Consider the following 21,155-nt stretch of genomic DNA (forward strand, 5'->3'; position numbering starts at 1 on the left):
TGCGTAATCTTCAGTAAAAGAACAACGTTGTTATAAAAATCTTTATCAATAATTTTTTATTCATTACAGAGTGTTAAAAATGAAGCAAACATTTCTGATTCATTACAACAAACACCAAGATTTATAGATAAATGGGAACAAGATCTAGACATTAAATTAAACCCTCTGGCTAGATCTACAATTCTTACATTATCGACTCATTCATCTATAAGTAATCGATACCAGGAATCTGGATATAAATGACTCTCTCATTGGTATCATACTCCTAATCACTGCCAGCCCCTTCTCCTATACCGCTCCTCCTGTGTCACTCTCATTGTAAATCGAAGCTTCTAAATACCGAAAGCTTCTGTCCAACCACTAGTGTCCCTTCTGAGGGCGGGCGGCTGGGCGAGCTGGCAGACGGGTGTGGGGGCAGCAGCCCCCCTGTAAAATTTGGCCCAGGACAAACGCCTTGTTTGCCTCACGGCAGATACACCCCTGGCCGGGAGGGAACAGTGTAGGGGGGCCAGGAAGAAACAGTATAGGGGGGCCAGGAGGGAAAAGTGTAAGGGGGCCAGGAGGAAACAGTATAGGGGGGCCAGGAGGAAACTAGTGGGCACAAAACTGGCATCTTTAGTACTTTTTCTCATGCAGAGTAGCTCAGGGAAGCTGCTGGAATGCTCGGAATGCTGCTGGAATGCCCAATTCCCTCTTACTCTCCTCTCTCGTCCCTCCCGAGTGATGTCACATTCACATACAGGTACCTGGGATGGCGGCGAGGAGCACCTGTAATCAGCGCAGGACAGTGATGTCAGTGGTCTGTGCACTGCAGCCTGTCAGCTATGCGGGGATGCGATCCACCGTTCATCTGCTTGTGATGTACGGCAGATCATGGCGGAACTCCTGGGGACCTCTCCGCGGAAACCCCGGTTGAGAAACACTGAGACGTGTATAGATGCTCCTCTGTCTCGGATACAAGCTCGGTGGAGGTGGTCCTCCGAGTTGCATTCTGGGAAGGGGACAGACAGATTTATGGGACAGACCGATGTCCGCAGTGTGGAGAGTATTTGTTTGTAGTGGAGCCACCTACTATGCCAACCCGTGCCTACCGGATGGATTGGGTGACAGGTATCGCTACAGTGGAGGCTGCTATCGCTACAGAGAGAGAGCGACGGGCCGCTACTTCGCCTGTTGCTGCCGACAGTGTTACAGAGAGAGACACTGCTGCTGCCGTCTCATCAGGAGACATTACTTTGATTCCTGAGTCCACTACACCTGTTCCTTTGGTGCCTGCTCAGAAGAAAGTGGGCTATGTGAAGGCTTCTCGCGGCCGTAATCGAGGCCTACCCCAGAGGTTACCTGAGCCAGAGCTACCAGAGTATACGTCTGGAACGGGTAAGCCATTGTTGGGGTTTGTAAATAAGTATTTGCCAGCAGAAGAATTGAGAGACTCGGAAATAGAATCCATGTCGGTCTTTCCGGGGATGATGCCTTGTTCGAAACCATGTCGCAAGAGCTATTGTGGTCACAAGGCGGAGATGTGGCCTCCACAATGACCCTTCCTGAATGGACTGCCATGAGTTCTGGGAAGACGTCACCCTGTGTGGAGATGCACAGTGCTGTTGCTGGGACTTTGTCAAAAGTTATTGATTCGCTACAGACACCGGCTGGGTCTATGGTGAAAAAGTCATTAGACTCCCGTGTACCGCCTGGTATGGGAAAAGACAGATCTTTGCCAAAATTTGCTCGCTTGCAAAGGATGTTAAACAAGCGTGTTGCCGCAGAGTATGGATTAAAATTCCCTTATGTGCCCCAGGATATCATGAGGGAGATTGAAGCTAATCGGGAACTTTGGAACAATGAAGCTATTTGGGACTACTTGTCTGTACCTAAGCCCTTTAGAAAGACTGGATGTTCTGTCCAGATGGATGAACGTTTTGACGGATGCTTTGTTCATTGGAACTATGGTCGGCATATCTATGCTGATAAAGTGGTAATCTGCAGACCGGGAAAGGACGATGCTGTGTATTTTATCACCACTGTAGATAAAGAAGGAAAATATGTGACTCTACCAGATCCTCGGTTCTACTGGTAATTGTGGACACTAATACCTTGAAGTTAGCTAGTTAGATAGCGACAGGGCAAAGAGATCTGCGTGGTCAAGATCTACAGATACTGTTCTGTGTTTAAATCCAAGGACTTCTGTTTGCTAGCCGGATTTAAGAAAAGTTCTTATGCAGGGATGGACGCCTAAAGATTATATGTATATATATTTTGGTATGGATCATAGGAAGAGAGTCTCATTTTAAATGAGGCTTTGCTTCTAGTGTGTGTAGTGTGTATATATGTGTGTTTAAATATGTTTCTTTTTCAGGGATCATCGGATCATATGTATAGCTGGGAGGCTTTTCAGCTAGTTAGTGAGGTTAAAAAAAAAAAATTATACTGTGGTTTTGTTCGCGGCTGTGAACATAATGTTTTATAAGATATAAGTCTCATAATGTCTTTTAACTGTCCTTTTTCTCTCTCTTTGCCTATCTAGAGTTTTGAGAAACTCAAATGCTACTCTCAGGCTTGAGAGTTACTGTTACTGCGTTCAGGACAGACGTTGGGGACAACGTCTATCGTAGTGGGAGGAGTATGTAGCGCTGGTAGATTTACAATCTACCGCAGATCAGGTAAATTTAGTAAATTGTGTGTTAGGAAGGTTAAAAGTTCGCCTCTGTTCCAGCTTGACTGACGTTGTGTGTGCTTCTGTGCTGACCGGTGGGTGTCGCTGTTACCATTAGTCGGTGTTGGAAGGGCAACTTGTCGAAGTGTATAGATGCTCCTCTGTCTCGGAGACAAGCTCGGTGGAGGTGGTCCTCCGAGTTGCATTCTGGGAAGGGGACAGACAGATTTATGGGACAGACACCATGTTTTAGGGTTTTTTTTACAGCCACCTGCTGGCCCTCCTGGCCGACAGGTATGCATTAAGGAGCTACCTCGTGGTCCTCCGATCGGGAGGCCCACGATGCTGCATCGCAGGAGTGGGTCCAGAGGCTTGTCTGGGGCCTACCACCGCGGCCGAGGAATGGTCCTGAGCTGTCGGTCCTGTGTGACGAAGCTGGACAGCCGAAGAGATCCCAGGGGAGGACCCGTCTTGGAGAGATCACGCAGCGTGCTGATCTATAGAGGGGCCTGGTGACTCGGTTTCAAGACGTATCCAAAAGAAGTAATTATACAGCATAGTGTCGCCGGTTTGGCTTAAAGGTTCAGGCACTGTGACTGACTGTTCATTGCAGAAGATCTGATACATCCTGTGGCAGATTTACCCCCCCAAACAAGTCTGTGGCAGAGACTTTAGATTTGTGCTGCATACTGGCTGCTAGACCGGTGAGAGAGGCCTATCCAGATGAGCAAAGAGTGTATCCCATGAGGGGAACGCATTCCACATAATTATCTGAATTCTACCGGGACATTTGTTGCTAAGATCTTGTAAGAAGATATTTGAGTTTCTCCTGAAGGTTTTCTTTCCCATCTCTTTCCTGCTACTTCCTAAAGTTAATTGTTTAATAAAGCATTGAAAACGTACTCCAGTGTCGGTGCGTGTGTCGTCCAGCAGTAAACTCAACAGAACCCCTAGACCCGGTGGCGGTGAAACAGAGGGAAGCAAAGTGAAGGTAACAGACCCGCTTAAACCAGCAGCTCCACCGTGAGTTATTGCTACATTCACATTAAGTTTTTCTAGTCTTTTTTGAACACGGCTTTCTCATAGCCAATGTACATCCAGTACAATGTTCTTAGCATTACTGCCTTGTTTATTATACCCCTCCTAATACCTTGAAACTTAAAGTGTTACTAAAGTCAAACTTTTTTTTAAATTAAATTAACAAACCTGTTATACTCACCTGTGCTGTGCAGTGGCATTGCACAGAGCAGCCCCTATCCTCCTCTTCTTGGGTCCCCCAGCAGCAGTTCTGGCTCCTCCTCTTTTTCGTGTATCCCCATAGCAAGCCTCTTGCACAGCAGGACTTAGTTCTGCCCCCACTTCCTCCTCACTGCATTTGATTGACAGCAGCAGTAGCCAATGGCTCTTGCTGCTGCTCGAGTGCTGTGTGAAGAGGAAGAGAGGGGAGAAGAGATGCAGCTGTGCACAGTGCTGGAACTGTTTTCTCCTCACACAGGAAAGGGGAAGGACAGAGGAATAGAAAATGTTTTTACCTTAATGCAAGGAATGCGTTAAGGTTAAAAATGTTTTTAGCTTTAGTATCCCTTTAAATTGCTAGAGTACTGGTGACTTCTTGCTTCCTCATCTTCATTCTGTGCAGCACAATCCGTTGCGTTCATTACAGTCACCCAATTCATATCCTGGTGGAACACTGTAAGGCATGGGTGCTCACCTTGTGGCCCTCCAGCTATGAGGAACTACAACTCCCATCATGCCTCTGCCTTTGGGAGTCATGCCTGGTAACTGTCAGCCTTACATTGCTTCATGGGACTTGTAGTTCTGCAACAGCTGTAGGGTCACAGGTTGAGCACCCATGCTGTAAGGGATACAGCTCATCTGTGAACTATCACTGGAGAGATTTCAGCAGCTTCCTTTTCCTGTACCTTAGACCACTGCATGCTTCTTTGTCACAGTTTATGATATACTAAAGGATAAGACGTTGAAATGCACTTAGTATGACAAGAAACAGACATCAGAGAAGGAAGGATGTTAGTCTCCATTTTTGTTTTGGATCCGCTTATGGTTCTGTTTATAACTCTGTCATGTTGGTTTCCTAAAAATGTGTGCTTAGTAAATCCCCACTAAAGTTACCTGGACATGATGCAACCGCTGTTGAAGTCACTGCCATACTGCAGAGCTGATTCAAGCTGCTGAGCAGAAATGAAAAGATTTCATTTGATTTCCAGGATCTCGCTCACCCTGTGCCTAAAAAGTGTTTCTGGCTTCTTCCCACATAACAAAATTTGATTTTGGCAGTGATAGGGCAAACTATTCTCTAAAAAGACATGTCTTTATTTCTATTTATTTTTTGGCTTGACTATCTTCTATGTACAGCTAGGCAGTCAATTACTCTTAAAAAGTCACAACAAACAGGGAAGATTGAAAAATGACTGTATAATAGATTATAATAGATACCAAAATTGGGTTATTGTCAACTTATCTTCCGCTTTTGTAATGCAACACTATGGGGGCCGATTTATAAAAAATGTACATAGCCATTCCCCCAGTGAAAATACTTGTACATTTGTTCTGTTTGAATGGGGCAAAAGTCGAATGTAAATAGGCTATATCCTGAGCTGTTCAAATGTAGATTAATTCATTGATTTTAAACAGAAGATACCACATTGGCCCATTTGATTGAGCTAATCTTGTAGGAAATTGCTAGGATTCTTAGCTCCATCTAGTGGTCACATTCACTTTTTGGCCCATTTGCACATGTACATGCACTTTCACCGGGCAATCAAATATAAAAAAAAATCAGTCGTAAATTATAAATCCATAAATGAATCATAAATCAACCCCTAAGTGTCACTTTTGGTATCTCTATGTAAGTAGTGTCCTTTTCCATAATATTCTTGTACTATATATCTTTAGTAAATGCTGCAAGCTTGCTTTTTTTAGTTTTCTGGTTCTGTGGTGTAATTGTCTAGAATAGTAAAGTAATTGCAAGGACAATTTCACTGTTTCCATTTTTTTTTTTTATTATTGCACTGTCAACTCCACCACATTTTGTAGTATTATGATTGAAATGGTCCCTGGCTTTTATAGATCATTTAACTGCAATTTCAGTCGCCTAAGTGTGATAGAGTTTTTATTGTTTCAAGGATGATGGACAAATGACACCAAGTTATCTTCTGTTGCATCTGGGTAAAATTATACACTGGCATTTTACAGCTCTTTTACAATGGGTCTTTTTTTTGTGCAGAATGTCCCCATGATATATAACAGTCAATCTGCATGTATCTATGGTACTATATCAATTATTTAGAATAATTATGTGGTCTTCTGAAGTGCACGTGCAGCTAAGTTAAAGGCTAAGTTCACCTTTTTTTTCCAGCTTCCCTATGTACTAATATAGCATTAATGTACCTCTTTTGTAGAAAAGTAAAAGCTTTCTTTATATTCTAGGACAGGCGTAACCTCAGCCTCGAGTGTCTCCTATATAAAACTCCTCCATTATTTCCTTCGTCCTAGTATTTGGGACAGGAAATCCGTTAGTGAACAAAGGAAATAGTTCAGGAGCAGACCTCATTAACACACACCCTGCACCTGTCCCTCCCTTCCAGGAGATTTATCCCACCCACCTCTGTAGTTTCATGCTTTTCCAATGCAGGCAATGTCGGTAAGCACCGTTCTCACTAAATACACAGCCATTGATTGTTTTGTACCTTCATCTTGCATAGATTGTCCATTCGGCAGAGTGTGCAGGAGCTGAGCGATCACAAAACAGCCTATGTGGAACAGAGCTGTAGTATTGAAAACAGGAGAAGTGTGTCCACAGAAGTCTGTAAAGCTCACCATACACTATACAATATGCTTTTACAATCTCCTTTAGATCTTCCATCAATTATGCAGTGTAAGGGCCTGCCTGATTTGATACAAAGTGATTGGATAGGTAGGTATGTCCTCCTATTATATAGTTTTTGTAAATCTAAAGGAGATTGCGCAGAGATTGTACAATCAGATTGCATAGTCTAAGTAAAACAATAATGTGGAGCTCAATTGTGAACAAATAAATCGTACAGAGAATTGAACCTGGATGTTCAAATATGAATATATGGTGAGTGAACAACCAATAATAGATAACGTGCTAAATAGGTGAAAAAAAAATTCAAAATTGCTCAAATACATATATGAACACTATGAAAACAGTCCATCTTGAAAAATACACATGTGCCTGTTCAAGGTAATAAAAACTTTATCTTTGAAGGTGCAATCAACAAGTGATAAGGTTGGCACGCTTACCAGAAATGGTGGACACACGTACTATATGGCACGTGGGTCAAACAGGCATTTGTGAGGATATACCTCAAATGGGATCTGCCACAAGGAGATCGATCTTTAGAGAATGGGCCCCATCCGATATTGAATAAGAGGTTCCAGCATCAAGACACAGACTTCAGAGTGTGCGATGGACCACATCAGATATCACAGTAATCCATGGTGGCATGAATACAAAACCAAATGACCGCACGTAGTGTGACTCTGTATGGTATGTTTAATAAGTAAAAGAGGAGGGTTTACATTTACAAAAATTCAGATAAAAACAGGCTTGTATCTTAAAGTAGTATAGGTAATTTGCAATGATTCCACAAGCATCACCCGCCACGTTTCATCCTTTTGGACACCCCAGATGATGTCCAATAGGACGAAAAGCGTCAGCTGACGCTCGTGGAATCATCAAGCGCCCTAAGCCCACCCAGTTGTGTGACAATAGCAAATTAATATTCGCTATTATCTTCCTGATTCTCCTCCTGGCCAATCAGGAAGCAGGTCCTGAGACCCGATTGGCCAGGGAGTCGTAGGACACACTTCCTGTTCAGCCGGGAGGAGAAGCAACGGGCCCGGCTCTTCCTTCCCCCTAAGGTAAGGTCCGTTCCCCATGGGGGGTGTCGGTGGAATACCACCACCTTCTCTTCTCTTTGCAACCATCGCCACTTTCCCATCTGCCGTCCATCTCCCACTGTGCTTGCAGCGTTCGCCGCCTTCCCCTCCGTCTCTCCTCGTGGGGGGGGGTTGCGTTAGTTTGCCTCCGACAACCCCAAATATTTAGCACCAGCCGCCACTGATTTCCAGCAATGGCTCTGTGGTTTCCTGCGGGCCATACAGTGTGGACCTCATAGAATCCACAATATGAGACCTTGGTGGGGTGTGGAGCAGTCATTTCAAGGATACCTTTACAAATGTAAAAGTTATCTCTTAATGCTCAGACCTGTTAAAAATGAAAAAAAAAAAGATAGCTGTCAATAAGTAACTATAAAACTGTAGTGGTGCATGAAATTTTGAATTCAGACAAGAAACATAAGAATCTGAGCATGAAGCTTCTCCTGTTCATGCTGTACTGTGATATTTAAAGTGGAAGTCCATGCAAAAACTAAAATCCCTGCATCTATAGCCAGCAACATTCTATTGCCGCATACACACGATCGGACATTCCGACAACAAAATCCATGGATTTTTTACGAACGGATGTTGGCTCAAACTTGTCTTGCATACACACGGTCACACAAATGTTGTCGGAAATTCCAAACGTCAAGAACGAGGTGACGTACAAGACGTACGAGGAGCCGAGAAAAATGAAGTTCAATAGCCAGTGCTGCTCTTCTGCTTGAGTCTGAGCATGAAACTGCTATTCCTGCGTTTTTTATCTCCATTTTATCTACTTTTAGTTCTTCCTTTTCCTTTTTTCTTTTTTTTCATACAATATCAATACATTAACAACATCTTTATTTTCAGTATTGTTTGAGTGGTTTATTCTGGTTGTGATACAGATATATACATATCTCTGCTTCTTCCCCTCTCATTAAGGGCTATATTTATTATCACCCAGGTCGTCAATCATGGTTTGTTTTTACAAACCTTCATCTTTGTAATTTTTTATTTTTATGTTTACTACCAATTTTTTAGTTTGGTTTTTTTTTTGCATACTTTCATTATTGTTATATATGAATGTCACATTAAGATCCATTCGTGTATACCACCCGTGTGAGTATATTATTTGTGAACCACTTTCGCTACATGCACTTCCAAATCAGTATGTAATATGAAAATACTGAGTGATCTGACTTCCGTTAGTTGACCGGGTCACACATATTCAGATTTAAAAAGACTCTACTATCCCAGACCGCCGCAATGTTTGCGTTCCAGGTCTCGGACTGGCGAGCCCCCACTTCCTACCTCCTGTGATACGCAAGCTGTGAGCGGCCTTTCGTCACTCCATACAGAACAGATCACGTGATCGGGGCGTGACCATTGAGATAAATAGGAAGGACGCATTACTGTTGATTGGAGGACAGAAGCGAGGGTTGGTTCCTGACCAGCCTTGTGGGGATATGATTGGCCACTGGAACACCACATGACTGTTGGTCACCTGTGACGCCGTCAAACCCGGAAGTCATGCCGTGTAATACCGCTAATCAGCTGTTTCACTTGATTATTGTCTGTAATATATAAAGCGCAGTGGATGGGGGGCCAATTCATACCCCAGCAGAAGTCTTTAAGGACGAAACGCGTCTTATGTTTTTACCCCTACCATCACCTACTGCGCTAGAATTTTATATTTTCTTGCTTTTTGAGCCAAGTTTTTACTGCCCATATTTGTAATTTTTGGAAAAATCTTTTTGATACTAATAAAACGTTACAACGTTTTTTAAAAAAAAGGATTCACACTATGTGGAAGTTTTTTCTTTTATTTGCCTATCCATATGGTTGGTCATTGAGGAAGTGATCTCCCCTGATGATCGAGGCTGAACATTAAAGACACCTGATTCCGGTCTAGCCCCTCCAGGGACATACCATCTGGCGACATCTGATGAGACCCTGCCCAGGACCACCACACGGCTCGCTGCACTACACCGCTTGACGGTACAAGCTCGTTTGACTCACTGCCAAGGGCCTGTGAGTCCACCTTGTCTGGTAAGGGCATTTTTGCTTATTCCTTTGGGTTGATACCATCATAACAAGAGAAGAACCCATTTATATTCAAGGGCACTCCCAACAGTTCCCATTTACCCTATATGAGGACTGCTTGTATCCAGACTGTCACGGAGTTAACTGAGACCACCCCATCGTTTAATAACGGACTTTAAGTATTTACACATACTCACTTTCCTTATGGACCCATGGTTCCACACCCTGGCTTTGCTTTGATGAACACGACATTTTTTGGGCCAACACACAGTGCACTGTGGTATTCTGTATATTCATTGTGTTTGATCTTTGAGTTACTTTTGGAATGTGTTATTTTACATATATAATCCATACCTAATTGATATATTGGTTTAGGATATGTCTCTCACCGTTTGTATGTGTTTTCACATCTATACACTTAATTCTTTATCGTTTCTGTTATTTTGCTTTCATGTTTTGTGGAGAGAGTATATCTTTTCATAAAACCATCACTAGTCCATTAGGTATACACTTTAGGGTCTGGTACCTTCCCTTTAGATATCACTGTTATCTGATCAATAACACCACCTCTTAGCGCCACACTTTATTATTTTCATACACTTACAATAGTCAGATTGTTGTGTTGGCTGCTTCACTATATATATTTTTTATGAGTTGGCGCAATTTTTACATTTCTTATTTTATTGATTCTGAGCATGCATGGAACTTTGTGCTATGGAATTGTGTACACACGATCGGAATTTACGGCAATGGATTTTGTTATCGGAAAATTTGAGATGCAGATCTCAAATTTTGTGTGATGGAAATTCCGATGGAAAATGTCCGATGGAGCCGACTACATGGTCGGAATTTCCAACAACAAGCTCCCATCGAACATTTTCCGTAGGAAAATCCGACCGTGTGTACGGGGCATAACATTAACCTCTCTAGCCCTGTAAAGAAAAAATCAGTATACATACCTTTTCTACCTGCGATCCGAACTGATTTCCAGTGGCGGAAGCTCTGCTGAGTACACGTCCGACAACAGCTGTGAAATGAATGGGAAGTGACGTCATCCATAGACTTACTATGGGGCTTCTGTTCATGGACAAGTCCTCGGCACCCATCTCCACTGCGAAGCCGCAGCTGACAACTCAACGTGGGATCAGAGCTTCCGGCGCTGGAGATCAGGTCAGATCGCCTGTAGAAAAGGTATGTATACTGATTTTTTCATTTCAGGGCTAGAGAGGTTAGTGTTAGAATGTTGGTGGCTATAGATGCAGGAATTTTAGTTTTTGCATGGACTTCCACTTTAAGCTTTTTAGTTGGAGACAATTAAAGTGACAGTAATCCTTAAAGAGGAGGGCCCATCAAAAAAAAAAATTAAAAGTCAGCAGCTACAAATACCGCAGCTGCTGACTTTTAATTGGACACTTACCTGTCCCAGGGTCCAGCGATGCGGGGGATCGAAGCCCCACTCATCTCCCCCTCCGTTCAGCGGCGCCGGCATTGCAACTGTGGGCGCCGGGCTGTGGCTTCACAGCCTGGCACCCACTGCGCATGCGCGAGCGGCGCCGCGCGCCGTGACTGGCCACTCAGTCACCTGGGACCTGTAATGGGTCCCAGATGATTGACAGGAGGAAAGGAGCAGAGCCAAGCCCTTCCTGTGCCGAGGGGGAAGTGATGTCACCAGCCCACACACTGGAAGAGGCAGACTACGAGGGACCCCCTAGCAACAGGCATTTAGAGGTAAGTAAAAAAAAAAAAATTTCCAAATGTTTTTTTTTTTGTTTTTTTTTAGGCACAGTCATGATTTTTTTTTTTTAGGGTGGAACACCACTTTAACAATTACATTATTTGCTCTCTTTTTGTCTGTTAAATATACCATTATAAACTTTTTGATATATCTGTTCAATAAGTGCAAAAAATATCTGTTGATCTTGTTTGAAAACTTGTCAGCTGATACCATCCTGTGCTGCACTGTTATCAATCATTGTTCTGATGACTAATGGACCTCGCCTATTTATGTTATGTACAAGAGGATAGAGAGAGTTCCCTGCAGTTATGTCCTGTTTCTGTTGTCCTAATGCCATATGATGATTGAGTGAAGTCATCCTAGGGCTGGAGGCTGAAGGTGTGTTACTGGCAGAATCACCAGGTGAAAATAAAGAGGGAAAAAAAGCGTGAAAAAATTTAAAACAAACGCAGCCACCACCTATAAGCACTGGTAAGCTGCAATATACTACATTATTGTTTTGGGGTTAGATATGCAAAGCGGGTCTTGCACACAGCCAGAAAAATTAAAAAACAGCATCTGTACTACTTTTTTTGTATTTTATGGATCTAAATGCAGTTCAATAGTTACTATGGGCAGAGTGCCTACACACAGTGTGTAATAATCAGTACTCTTGGGCTCGGTTCAGATCTGTACAATCAAAATAGAAAAATCTGTGCCTAATACATTTAATGGAATTGAAGTAAAATTTCTGCGTTCTGATCCATGCATTGGGCCTGCATGGATGTAGACCCCGAATTATGCCTAGAGACCCATGCAGTTGACATTGATTTCAACAGGCTGCCTGCAGTGATCTGCATGGAATACCTTGTGCATCCCGCGTGGGCCAAGACAGCTCCTTCACACAGGTATACAGATCGATACGCCTGTGTGAATAAACCATTTAATGTAGCTCCTGTTGTTTTTGATATGTGATATTTGAGCTTTTCCGTTAAAGGGGGCTTTGATGCCCTCTTGTGGAGAAATGAACATATAGTTTACAAGCCCCAAAAATACTTCCTTGTAGAGATGTGCAACTATCATTGTTAGGTTAGTGTCATGTAAAGAATATTGCAACTTAAAGTGTAAAGATCTGGGGATGGGTTAAACCCCCTGTCAAGTTTTTAATGCTGTCAGTGACCCCACTGGTGAGATTCACCCTTTCTATTTTTACTGGTTACTTGTCCCTGAGAAAGTTATAAGAAAACCAACATTTTAAAATTGTTCACAGAACAAGAGGTAAGCAGAAATTTTCCAATGGTGATAACCTGTTGTGAGGACAAGTGTGTAAAAGTAGAATTCACCTTACTTTAGCCACTTAGCGACCGCCCCATAGTAGCTCCAATGCTACAGGGCGGCCGTTCTGCACAGAATCACATATAAGTATATGGGATTCTGCTCTTTCAGGTTAGTGGCACCGCTTCTGCAGTGATTAGTCACAGCAGGAGCCGATCAGTGAGTGCCAGGCCAATGAATGACCGCTGGCACCCGCTGATCGAAGAGGAGGCAGATTGGACGGAGCTCTACCTATGTAAGCAAACAGCTGTTCTGTCAGTGGGGATGTGCTGGATTTTGTTATGTCAGGGAATAAAATCCAGTACACATAAAAACACTTAGGCACACATTTAACCCCTTGATCGCCCTAAATGTTTAATCCCTTCCCAGCCAGTATCATTAGTACAGTGAGTGCATATTTTAGCACTGATCACTGTGTTAGTGTCACTGGTTCCCACAAAGTTTCAGTTAGTGTCAGATTTCCTGCCGCAATATCACAGTCCTGCTATAAGTCGCTGATCGCCGCCATTACTAATATAAAAAAAATAAAAAATTCCAGTATATATATGTATATATATATATATATATATATATATATATATATATATATATATACCATATTTTGAAGATGCTATAACTTTTGCGCAAACCAATCAGTATACGCTTATTCTGATTTTTTTTTACCAAAACATTTCTACATTTTTTACATGTTTTATAGCAGAAAGTAAAAAATATTGGTTTTTTTTTTGTTTTTTTTTTTCGCAAAAAAAAAAAGGAGGTGATCAAATACCACCAAAAAAAAGCCCTATTTGTGGGAAAAAAATTATATAAATATCATTTATGTACAGCGTTACATGACCGCTCAATTGTTAGTTAAAGTAAAGTAGTGCCATATAGCAAAAAATGAAATAGTCATGAAGGGGGGTAAATCTTGCTGTGGGCAAGTGGTTAAGAGATTTCCCTAATGGTACACAAACAGAATAAATGTAATCTTCCAGGGCTTTTAACTCTTCCCTACTTTATCCAAAACGGAAAAAACAATTGTTCGGTAGATATGAAGAAGAGTAAAGTTGCTACATATGCCAGCATAGTTGTACCCCAAGGCTAATTATTACTGTCCTGTGAGAGTTGCCTGCTTTTTTGCTGGTTTGGTTAGCCATAATTTTTTTGCTTGAGAGTAACCGTGTACTTTTGTACTTTTCAGATGATATTTCTAGGTTTGAGGGATTTTTTGAACAAATGTCTTATGGACCCTGGTAATTTGTATATCACAACCATCTGATTTATTGAGCACCACAGAGACTATTTGTTGCAGGGTAGGTTTTTAATCCTCCTGACGTTTAGCTTTAGGCACATTACTGATTCAAGTTCTACCTGTTGCTGTTTTGGAGGCAACTATAAATGAGCCTTAAAGTGACACTAAATCCAACAATACTGGCAGGAGGTTTTGGCTTGTATCACCTCGATTACTACTACCCCATATCTCCGGCTCCCACGAATGCTATACGTAAATTTTGTCGTATTCTAGTCATCTGAATTGTTTTAGTTTAAGTCATATTTTAGTCGACAAAAATATTTTAGTTGAAGAAATTAACACTGCATAGCATACTGCAAGAGAAAGGCCACACAAACCAGAAACTTAGGGCAATGGTGATGACAGAAGCCTAAACAGGAGCATAGGCATGGATTAAAAGTTAAAGCTGTATACTCTGCTGAAGTTGTTTAAAATCTAAAGGGTTTAATATCACCCTGAATACAGACACCAGACAGGACTGCCCCCTTTTCCCAATATAATAAATGTTATCTATAAAACCACTTGCCAGGAGCTTGCAAGCACAGCCAGAACACCTGCTAGTGGCACTGTGGTCCTTGGGATAGATTGGTGTAATTCTAGTGTCCACCAGCAGGTGCTTACCAGAAGCCAGCAGAACTCCTCAATTAATCAGCAGCTGATGCTGGCTGTTGGGAAGCTATTTAGCCCCATCTTTGGAAACAGCACATGCTTCAGGATTGTGCCTGTGATAGTGTTCCTGTCTGACGTGAATTTCCTGTATCTGCCCTGACCTTCTATTACTTTGCCCCTTTGCCTGTGATTATTTGACATAGTTTGTAGTTAGCCATTTGTTACACTTGCCTACGTGCTACACTAGTCTTCAGCTCATATATTAAATACTCACTCTCGTTACTATATTCTATGATAGGTATCATTGGAAGCCCATTTTGAATACCTAATTCATACACATATGATCCCCACAATTAAACCTTACAATGTTGTTATCCATTGGAGAGTTTCACTGGGAAAGATCATCGAACTATTCACATCTAGCTTTACACATCCTTCTGTATTAACATATTGCTCTATAGTAAGCATACAGTGGGTAAAATAAGTATTCAACACATCACCTTTTTTTATAGGTAAATATATTTCTAAAGTTGCTATCAACATGAAGATTTCAGTAACAACCCATGCAATCCATACATACAAAGAAACCAAAACAGATAAGTTCAGAAATTAAGTAATGTGTAATAAAATGGAATGACACAGGGTAAAAGTATTAATCACGCTAACTGAAATGTATTTAATACTTTGTACAAAGATCTTTGTTGGTAATGACAGCTTCAAGACACATCCTGTATTGAGAAACTAGTTGAATGCATTGCTCGGGTTTGATTTTGGCCCATTCTTCCACACAAACAGTCTTCAAATCTTGAAGGTTCTGTGGGCATCTTCTATGAACTCTGATCTTTAGTTCTTTCCATAGAGTTTCAATTAGATTCAAATCAGGTGACTGGCTGGGCCATTCTAGCAGCTTTATTTTTTTTTCTTTGAAACCAATTGAGAGTTTCCTTGGCTTTGTGTCTGGGATCAATATCTTGCTGAAATGTCCACTTTCGATTCATCTTCATCATCCTGGTAGATGGCAGCAGATTTTTTATCAAGAATGTCTTGGTACATTTTTCCATTCATCCTTCCTTCAATGAAATTAAGTTTCCCAGTACCGTATGCTGAAAAACAGCCCCACACCATGATGTTCCCACCTCCAAACTTTATTGTTGGTATAGTATTTTTGGGGTGATGTACAGTGCCATTTGATCTCCAAACATAATGCATATTATGGCATCCAAAGCGTTCAACTTTGGTCTCATCTGTCCAGACTATATTATCCCAGTATTTCACAGGCTTGTCTAAATGTTCTGCAAAAAACTTTAAACAAGCTTCAACATGCTTTTTTTCAGCAATTTAGTCTTGCGTATGGAGTGTGCACACAGGCCATGGGGTTTGAGTGCATTACTTGTTAATGCCGGGTCTTTTTGAAGCTCTCCACAAGTGGTCCTTGGCTCTTGGACAACTCTTCTGATAATTCTTTTCACTTCTCTGTCAGAAACCTTGTGAGGAGCACCTAGTCATTGCTGGTTTATAGTGAAATTATATTCTTTCCACTTTCGGAATATGGCCCCAACAGTGCTCACTGGAACATTCAGAAGTTTAGAAATCCTTCTGTAACCAATACCATCAGTATGTTTTGCAACAATAAGGTTGTGAGAGAGCGCTTTGATTTTTATCCATCATGAGATGTTTCTTGTGTGACACCTTGGTAATGAGACACCTTTTTATAGGACATCAGTTGACACTGAACCAGCTGATATTAATTTGCACTGACAAGGGGCAGGATTGCTTTTTTAATTACTGATCGATTTCAGCTGGTGCCTTGGCTTTCCATGCCTTTTTGTACCTCCCTTTCTTCAAGTGTTCAATACTTTTTTTCCGTGTCATTCCATTTTATTATACCTAACTTAATTTCTGAACGTATTTATTTTGATTTCTTTGTATGGATTGCATGGGTTGTTACCAACATGCAGTGAAAATTTCATGTCAGCACCTTCAGAAATATATTTACTTAGAAAAATGGTGACATGTTCAATACTTATTTTACCTGCTGCATACTGTACTTTTTATTGAACATTCCAATAATGTGTACAAAAAAAAATAAATAAAACATTTTGCGTATATTATAAAATGTAACAAAGACGTCTGCGTATAATAGAATGGGTGCATAAAATATGCAGTTGTTTCGGTATGTAGAACGTGCACTGACAGGTTTTCTCAGCAGGCAAATGCTTGTATGTGACAGTTGTTTTATAGATTCCTAAGTGATTTTTAGTTTATCATATAAATATAATTTCCTGCTGACCTCAGTCTGTGAGCTTCCCAAAGTCCTGCCAGCCTGTGCTGTGTTTTATGAGAGGGGAAGAGAACTGGTGACTGATATAGGATTGGCTGAGACTGCTGGAGACAGTGTGGATAAACAAACTGCAACAGGATCTGCTTTCCTTACTTTCAGCTGTATGGGTCTAGGAGAGGACGAGTTCATGCAGGCTGAACCTCACATATTCAGACTTCGCTACTGAGTTGATGCATTTTCTGGGAACCAAGTCTATCAACTTGTTTTTTTCTAAAAACATTTCATTTTTTTTTTCTTCATGGCAGAGTGACATTTGCCCTGGCATGTATGATAAGAATCATGTTTCTTGCACGTAGTACATGCAGCCTGCTTTTAAAGACCTGAATGAGATTGCACTTTAATCAAGATGGACTGCTGCTTCCAGTGAGGATCTACATGTACTTTCTGGACTAGAAAACCGCCCAGCTCGTGGGAAAGGTGCACGATTTCTAATTTTAGCAAGTAATAATTTGAACTTCATTAAACGTAAATTGTTTTAGGAAGGAATACTCAACTATTTGTGCATGAACAACCCCAGGGAACAAGAAATATACTAAACCTATCAGCTCTGGAACCTGTATACTGACAGCTTGTTGACCTTCATTACACACAATACCTTACACTTCTTGTAGAAGATTAGAAGAATTTATATCTCTGCTATTTACATTGTACCTTAGGAAAATGCAGGTTCCAGCACAGAGTGGCTCTCCGCCACAATGGAATCCTATCCGCATCTCGCCTCTGGGGTCCCCCAAAAGTTCTCCCCGGAGTTCACCTATCAGCTCCCCTCGAAACTCACCTCGAAACTCACCTCTCCTTCTTCGGAAACTTCTCATGAGCCGGAATAATCGTATGCAGAGACGATTCACAGTTGCACACGCACCCTGGTAAATATGCTTAAAACTTGTTCAACCAGCGAGAGAATATTTTTTTGGAAAGAAACCACTGATATATGTTACGGTGTTTTGATCTGCAATCACATTTCCTTCAAGGAAATCTGTACTTAGTACAGGTTTACATAACTAGTTTTTAGCCTTTGTATCCAGCACTCTCAGCTGCCTCCACTAAATTTGTAGTGACTTTCTTCAAAATCTGCTGCTATAGCACCCTGAAAGTTTCAGCTTTCTGAAGGTCGAAACTTCCACAGGGTTAAACGGTTGAACTCTTACCTCCCATGTGAGAATTTTTAAGCCTGGCTATGGATCCCTTAGGCAACAAGCACTAAATTATAGGTGGTAGGCTGCAGTGTCACATATCACATGTATTTTTTACTCTTGCTGTGGATCAGGAGACGGGGAGAATAGTACCTTATGCCCCGTACACACGATCGGACATTCCGACAACAAAATCCATGGATTTTTTCCAATGGATGTTGGCTCAAACTTGTCTTGCATACACACGGTCACACAAATCTTGTCGGAAATTCCGAACGTCAAGAACGCGGTGACAAACAACACGTAGGACGAGCCGAGAAAAATGAAGTTCAATAGCCAGTGCGGCTCTTCTGCTAGATTCCGAGCATGCGTGGAACTTTGTGCGTCGTAATTGTGTACACACGATCGGAATTTACGACAACGGATTTTGTTGTTGGAAAATTTGAGATCCAGATCTCAAATTTTGTGTGACGGAAATTCTGATGGAAAATATCCAATGGAGCCTTCACGCGGTCAGAATTTCCGACAACAGGCTCCCATCGAACCGACCGTGTGTACGGGGCATTATAGTGCATACTACACAGCCTAATTGGTGGTTAAGAAAACATGTACAGAGTATGGCTTTTATTGTAGCTTTGATCATATGGTTTCAGTGTCTAAACTCATATAGTTTTCATGTCTAAACTCAGACTTGCTGAGCTTAGAAATGATGGTGCACCAGTCAAAATACAAGGATGGGGCCATACAAACACAAAGCTAAATAGGACAATCAAAAACATAAAATTCAAACACTTCAAATCATTATCCCTTAAAACCACACTTTTACATCATAAGAACATGTTTCTTGTTGATAATTTGATTATCATGAGTAAATGATCCGATCACTCACAGGAATATTCTTAAAGCAGTCGTGAAGTGTTGAAAAAACAAAATTCTCACTGCAAGTTAAGGGCATACTGTGCTAGTATGCATTGCATACTAGCACATTATGACAGACTTACATGTAAAAGGGATCCCTCCAGGGCTTCCATCTTCACCCGGTCTTCCTTCCAGGTGCGCGAGCTCCGGCCGTTTTAATGGTTGAGCCACGATCAGGTCACTCTTGCACATGCGCACGGGAGTCACGATCACAGCACTCTGCATTGACAACACATTGGGTGTACCCTCAATTCAGAGGACTTTGCTCACGTGCCAATGACATCACTGGCTGCAGGAATTGTGGTCATCTCCTAAACGGTGAACGTTTAGGAGATATTCGTTGTATCTACAGGTAAGCTTTAATATAAAATTACCTGTAGGTATAAGTGACCAAGCAGTGTTTACTACTACTTTAAAGCGGTTGTATACCCTCACATGTCAAAACAAAAGAAAAGAAAAAAAAACCCCTGTAAAGGTAAAGGCATAATGAGCTAGTATGCACCGCATGTGCGCTGGAGTCTTCTTCCCAGCGTCTGCCAGACCTTCAGCCGGGCATTCACAGCGCATGACGTCAGCGGCTGCATGCAAAGTAAATATCCCCTAAACCGTACAGGTTTAGGAGATATTTATTTTACCTACAGGTAAGTCTATAATAAGGGTATACAACCACTTAAAACATTTATAACTTTACATTATTCTTATATACATATTATTGCATTAGATGTTTCCAAAAGCCAACACCTTTTGCTTGAGGAGTTTCAAACGATCACTTCATCAGGAGGTGGTTTTCCTATTTGTAGACAACATGCCTGATTTTAGGATGGGACTTAAGGCTACCTACATTTAAGGTGCCTCCATGAGAACATTATAGGACTAGAGTAACATCTGGGCTCCTTCTGCCTCATTATTATGATAAATAAGCATTGTAGTAATGAGGATAAGTCACTCCCCTTTACAAGATGTCCTCTGTGGATTCTTTGAACATCCCTCTTATTGCCTCCGTACCCCGTGTGACTGGTCAGACGCCTACACAATAATGTAACATTGCTTTTATAATTGCTGAACTGATGAACCAATCCAATATGAATCTTCTCCTGATGAAGTGAAAATTGTTCATTAAACATGTCAAACAAAAGGTGTTAGCTTTTGGAAACATCCAGAACAATAATATGTATAATAAGGATGATGTAAAGTTAAAACTTTTTAAGAATAGTCTGTGGATGATCTGAACAGTGATTCATGTGAATGGAATTATCAGCAAGATATACATTTTTATGATGTAAAAATGTGATTTAATGAGATGATTAAATATTTTTTTAATGTATAATGCCGCGTACACACGAGCGGACTTTACGGCGGACTTTGCCCGGCGGACTGGATTTCGTCGGACAATTCGATGTGTGTGGGCTCCAGCGGACTTTGTTTTCTCAAAAGTTGGACGGACTTAGATTTTAAACTTGTTTAAAATTTATCCGTTGAAATCGAGTCCGGTCGAAAAGTCCGCTCGTCTGTATGCTAGTTCGACGGACAAAAAGGCACGCTAGGGCAGCTATTGGCTACTGGCTATGAACTTCCTTGTTTTAGTCCGGTCGTACGTCATCACGTACGAATTCGACGGACTTTGGTGGATTGTGTGTAGGCAAGTCCGTTCATTCACAAAGTCCGTCGGAAAGTACGTCGAAAAATCCGCCGGGCAAAGTCCGCCGTAAAGTCCGACCGTGTGTACGCGGCATTAGAGTTGCTGTGGTACCTGAAAAGTCCTATTTAGCCTTGTATAGGTATGAATTCTTATATCAAGATGTTGGTACACTGAGATATTTTCTCCCATCTCATATATTCATTTACAAAAATGGAGCCTTCTTCTGATAAAAATCTCACTACAAAAATAGTACCTTGCAAACTTGTGTTCCATGTAATAGTGACAAGATTTTAAATGCACTGCAGCTGTGTGCAATAGACCTGCACACGTTTTCCCCCGGCATCTCTGCACTGAAAACCGAGCCACGAACACCGCCGATGGCTCGGTTCTCACTCCTTCCTGAGAGGAGAGCTGCTGCCTGTCAGTCAGCAGCTCTCCTCTCTACTCCTCCACGCTCATTGGAGCGCCGAGCTGTGGAGGGGCGGGGAGCAGCCGTCTCAGCGGCTCCCTGAGAGGCTGAGACTGTCATCAGTCAAGGCAGCTTCTGAAGTTGGATGACGCGCTGCCTCGACTGATTTTAGTGACATCAGCG

General features: G+C 41.7%; 1 protein-coding gene and 1 long non-coding RNA gene across 2 annotated transcripts in view; one reads left to right on the forward strand and one right to left on the reverse strand.

Annotated features, from left to right (window-relative positions):
• The window catches only part of LOC141108169 (uncharacterized), a 99,365-nt gene extending 81,609 nt beyond the window's left edge, over positions 1-17,756 (reverse strand). The window contains exon 1 of the long non-coding RNA XR_012236017.1: positions 17,652-17,756. This is a non-coding gene — a long non-coding RNA (uncharacterized lncRNA). The remainder of the gene's footprint in view (positions 1-17,651) is intronic.
• Positions 16,832-21,155, forward strand: part of PDE4C (phosphodiesterase 4C) — a 319,542-nt gene continuing 315,218 nt past the window's right edge. The window contains exon 1 of the mRNA XM_073599449.1: positions 16,832-17,739. Within this exon, the coding sequence (XP_073455550.1) occupies positions 17,534-17,739 (206 nt within the window). The 5' untranslated portion in view covers positions 16,832-17,533. The remainder of the gene's footprint in view (positions 17,740-21,155) is intronic.

This window comes from Aquarana catesbeiana, linkage group LG01, assembly GCF_042186555.1.
Source record: "Aquarana catesbeiana isolate 2022-GZ linkage group LG01, ASM4218655v1, whole genome shotgun sequence".
NCBI lineage: Eukaryota > Metazoa > Chordata > Amphibia > Anura > Ranidae > Aquarana > Aquarana catesbeiana.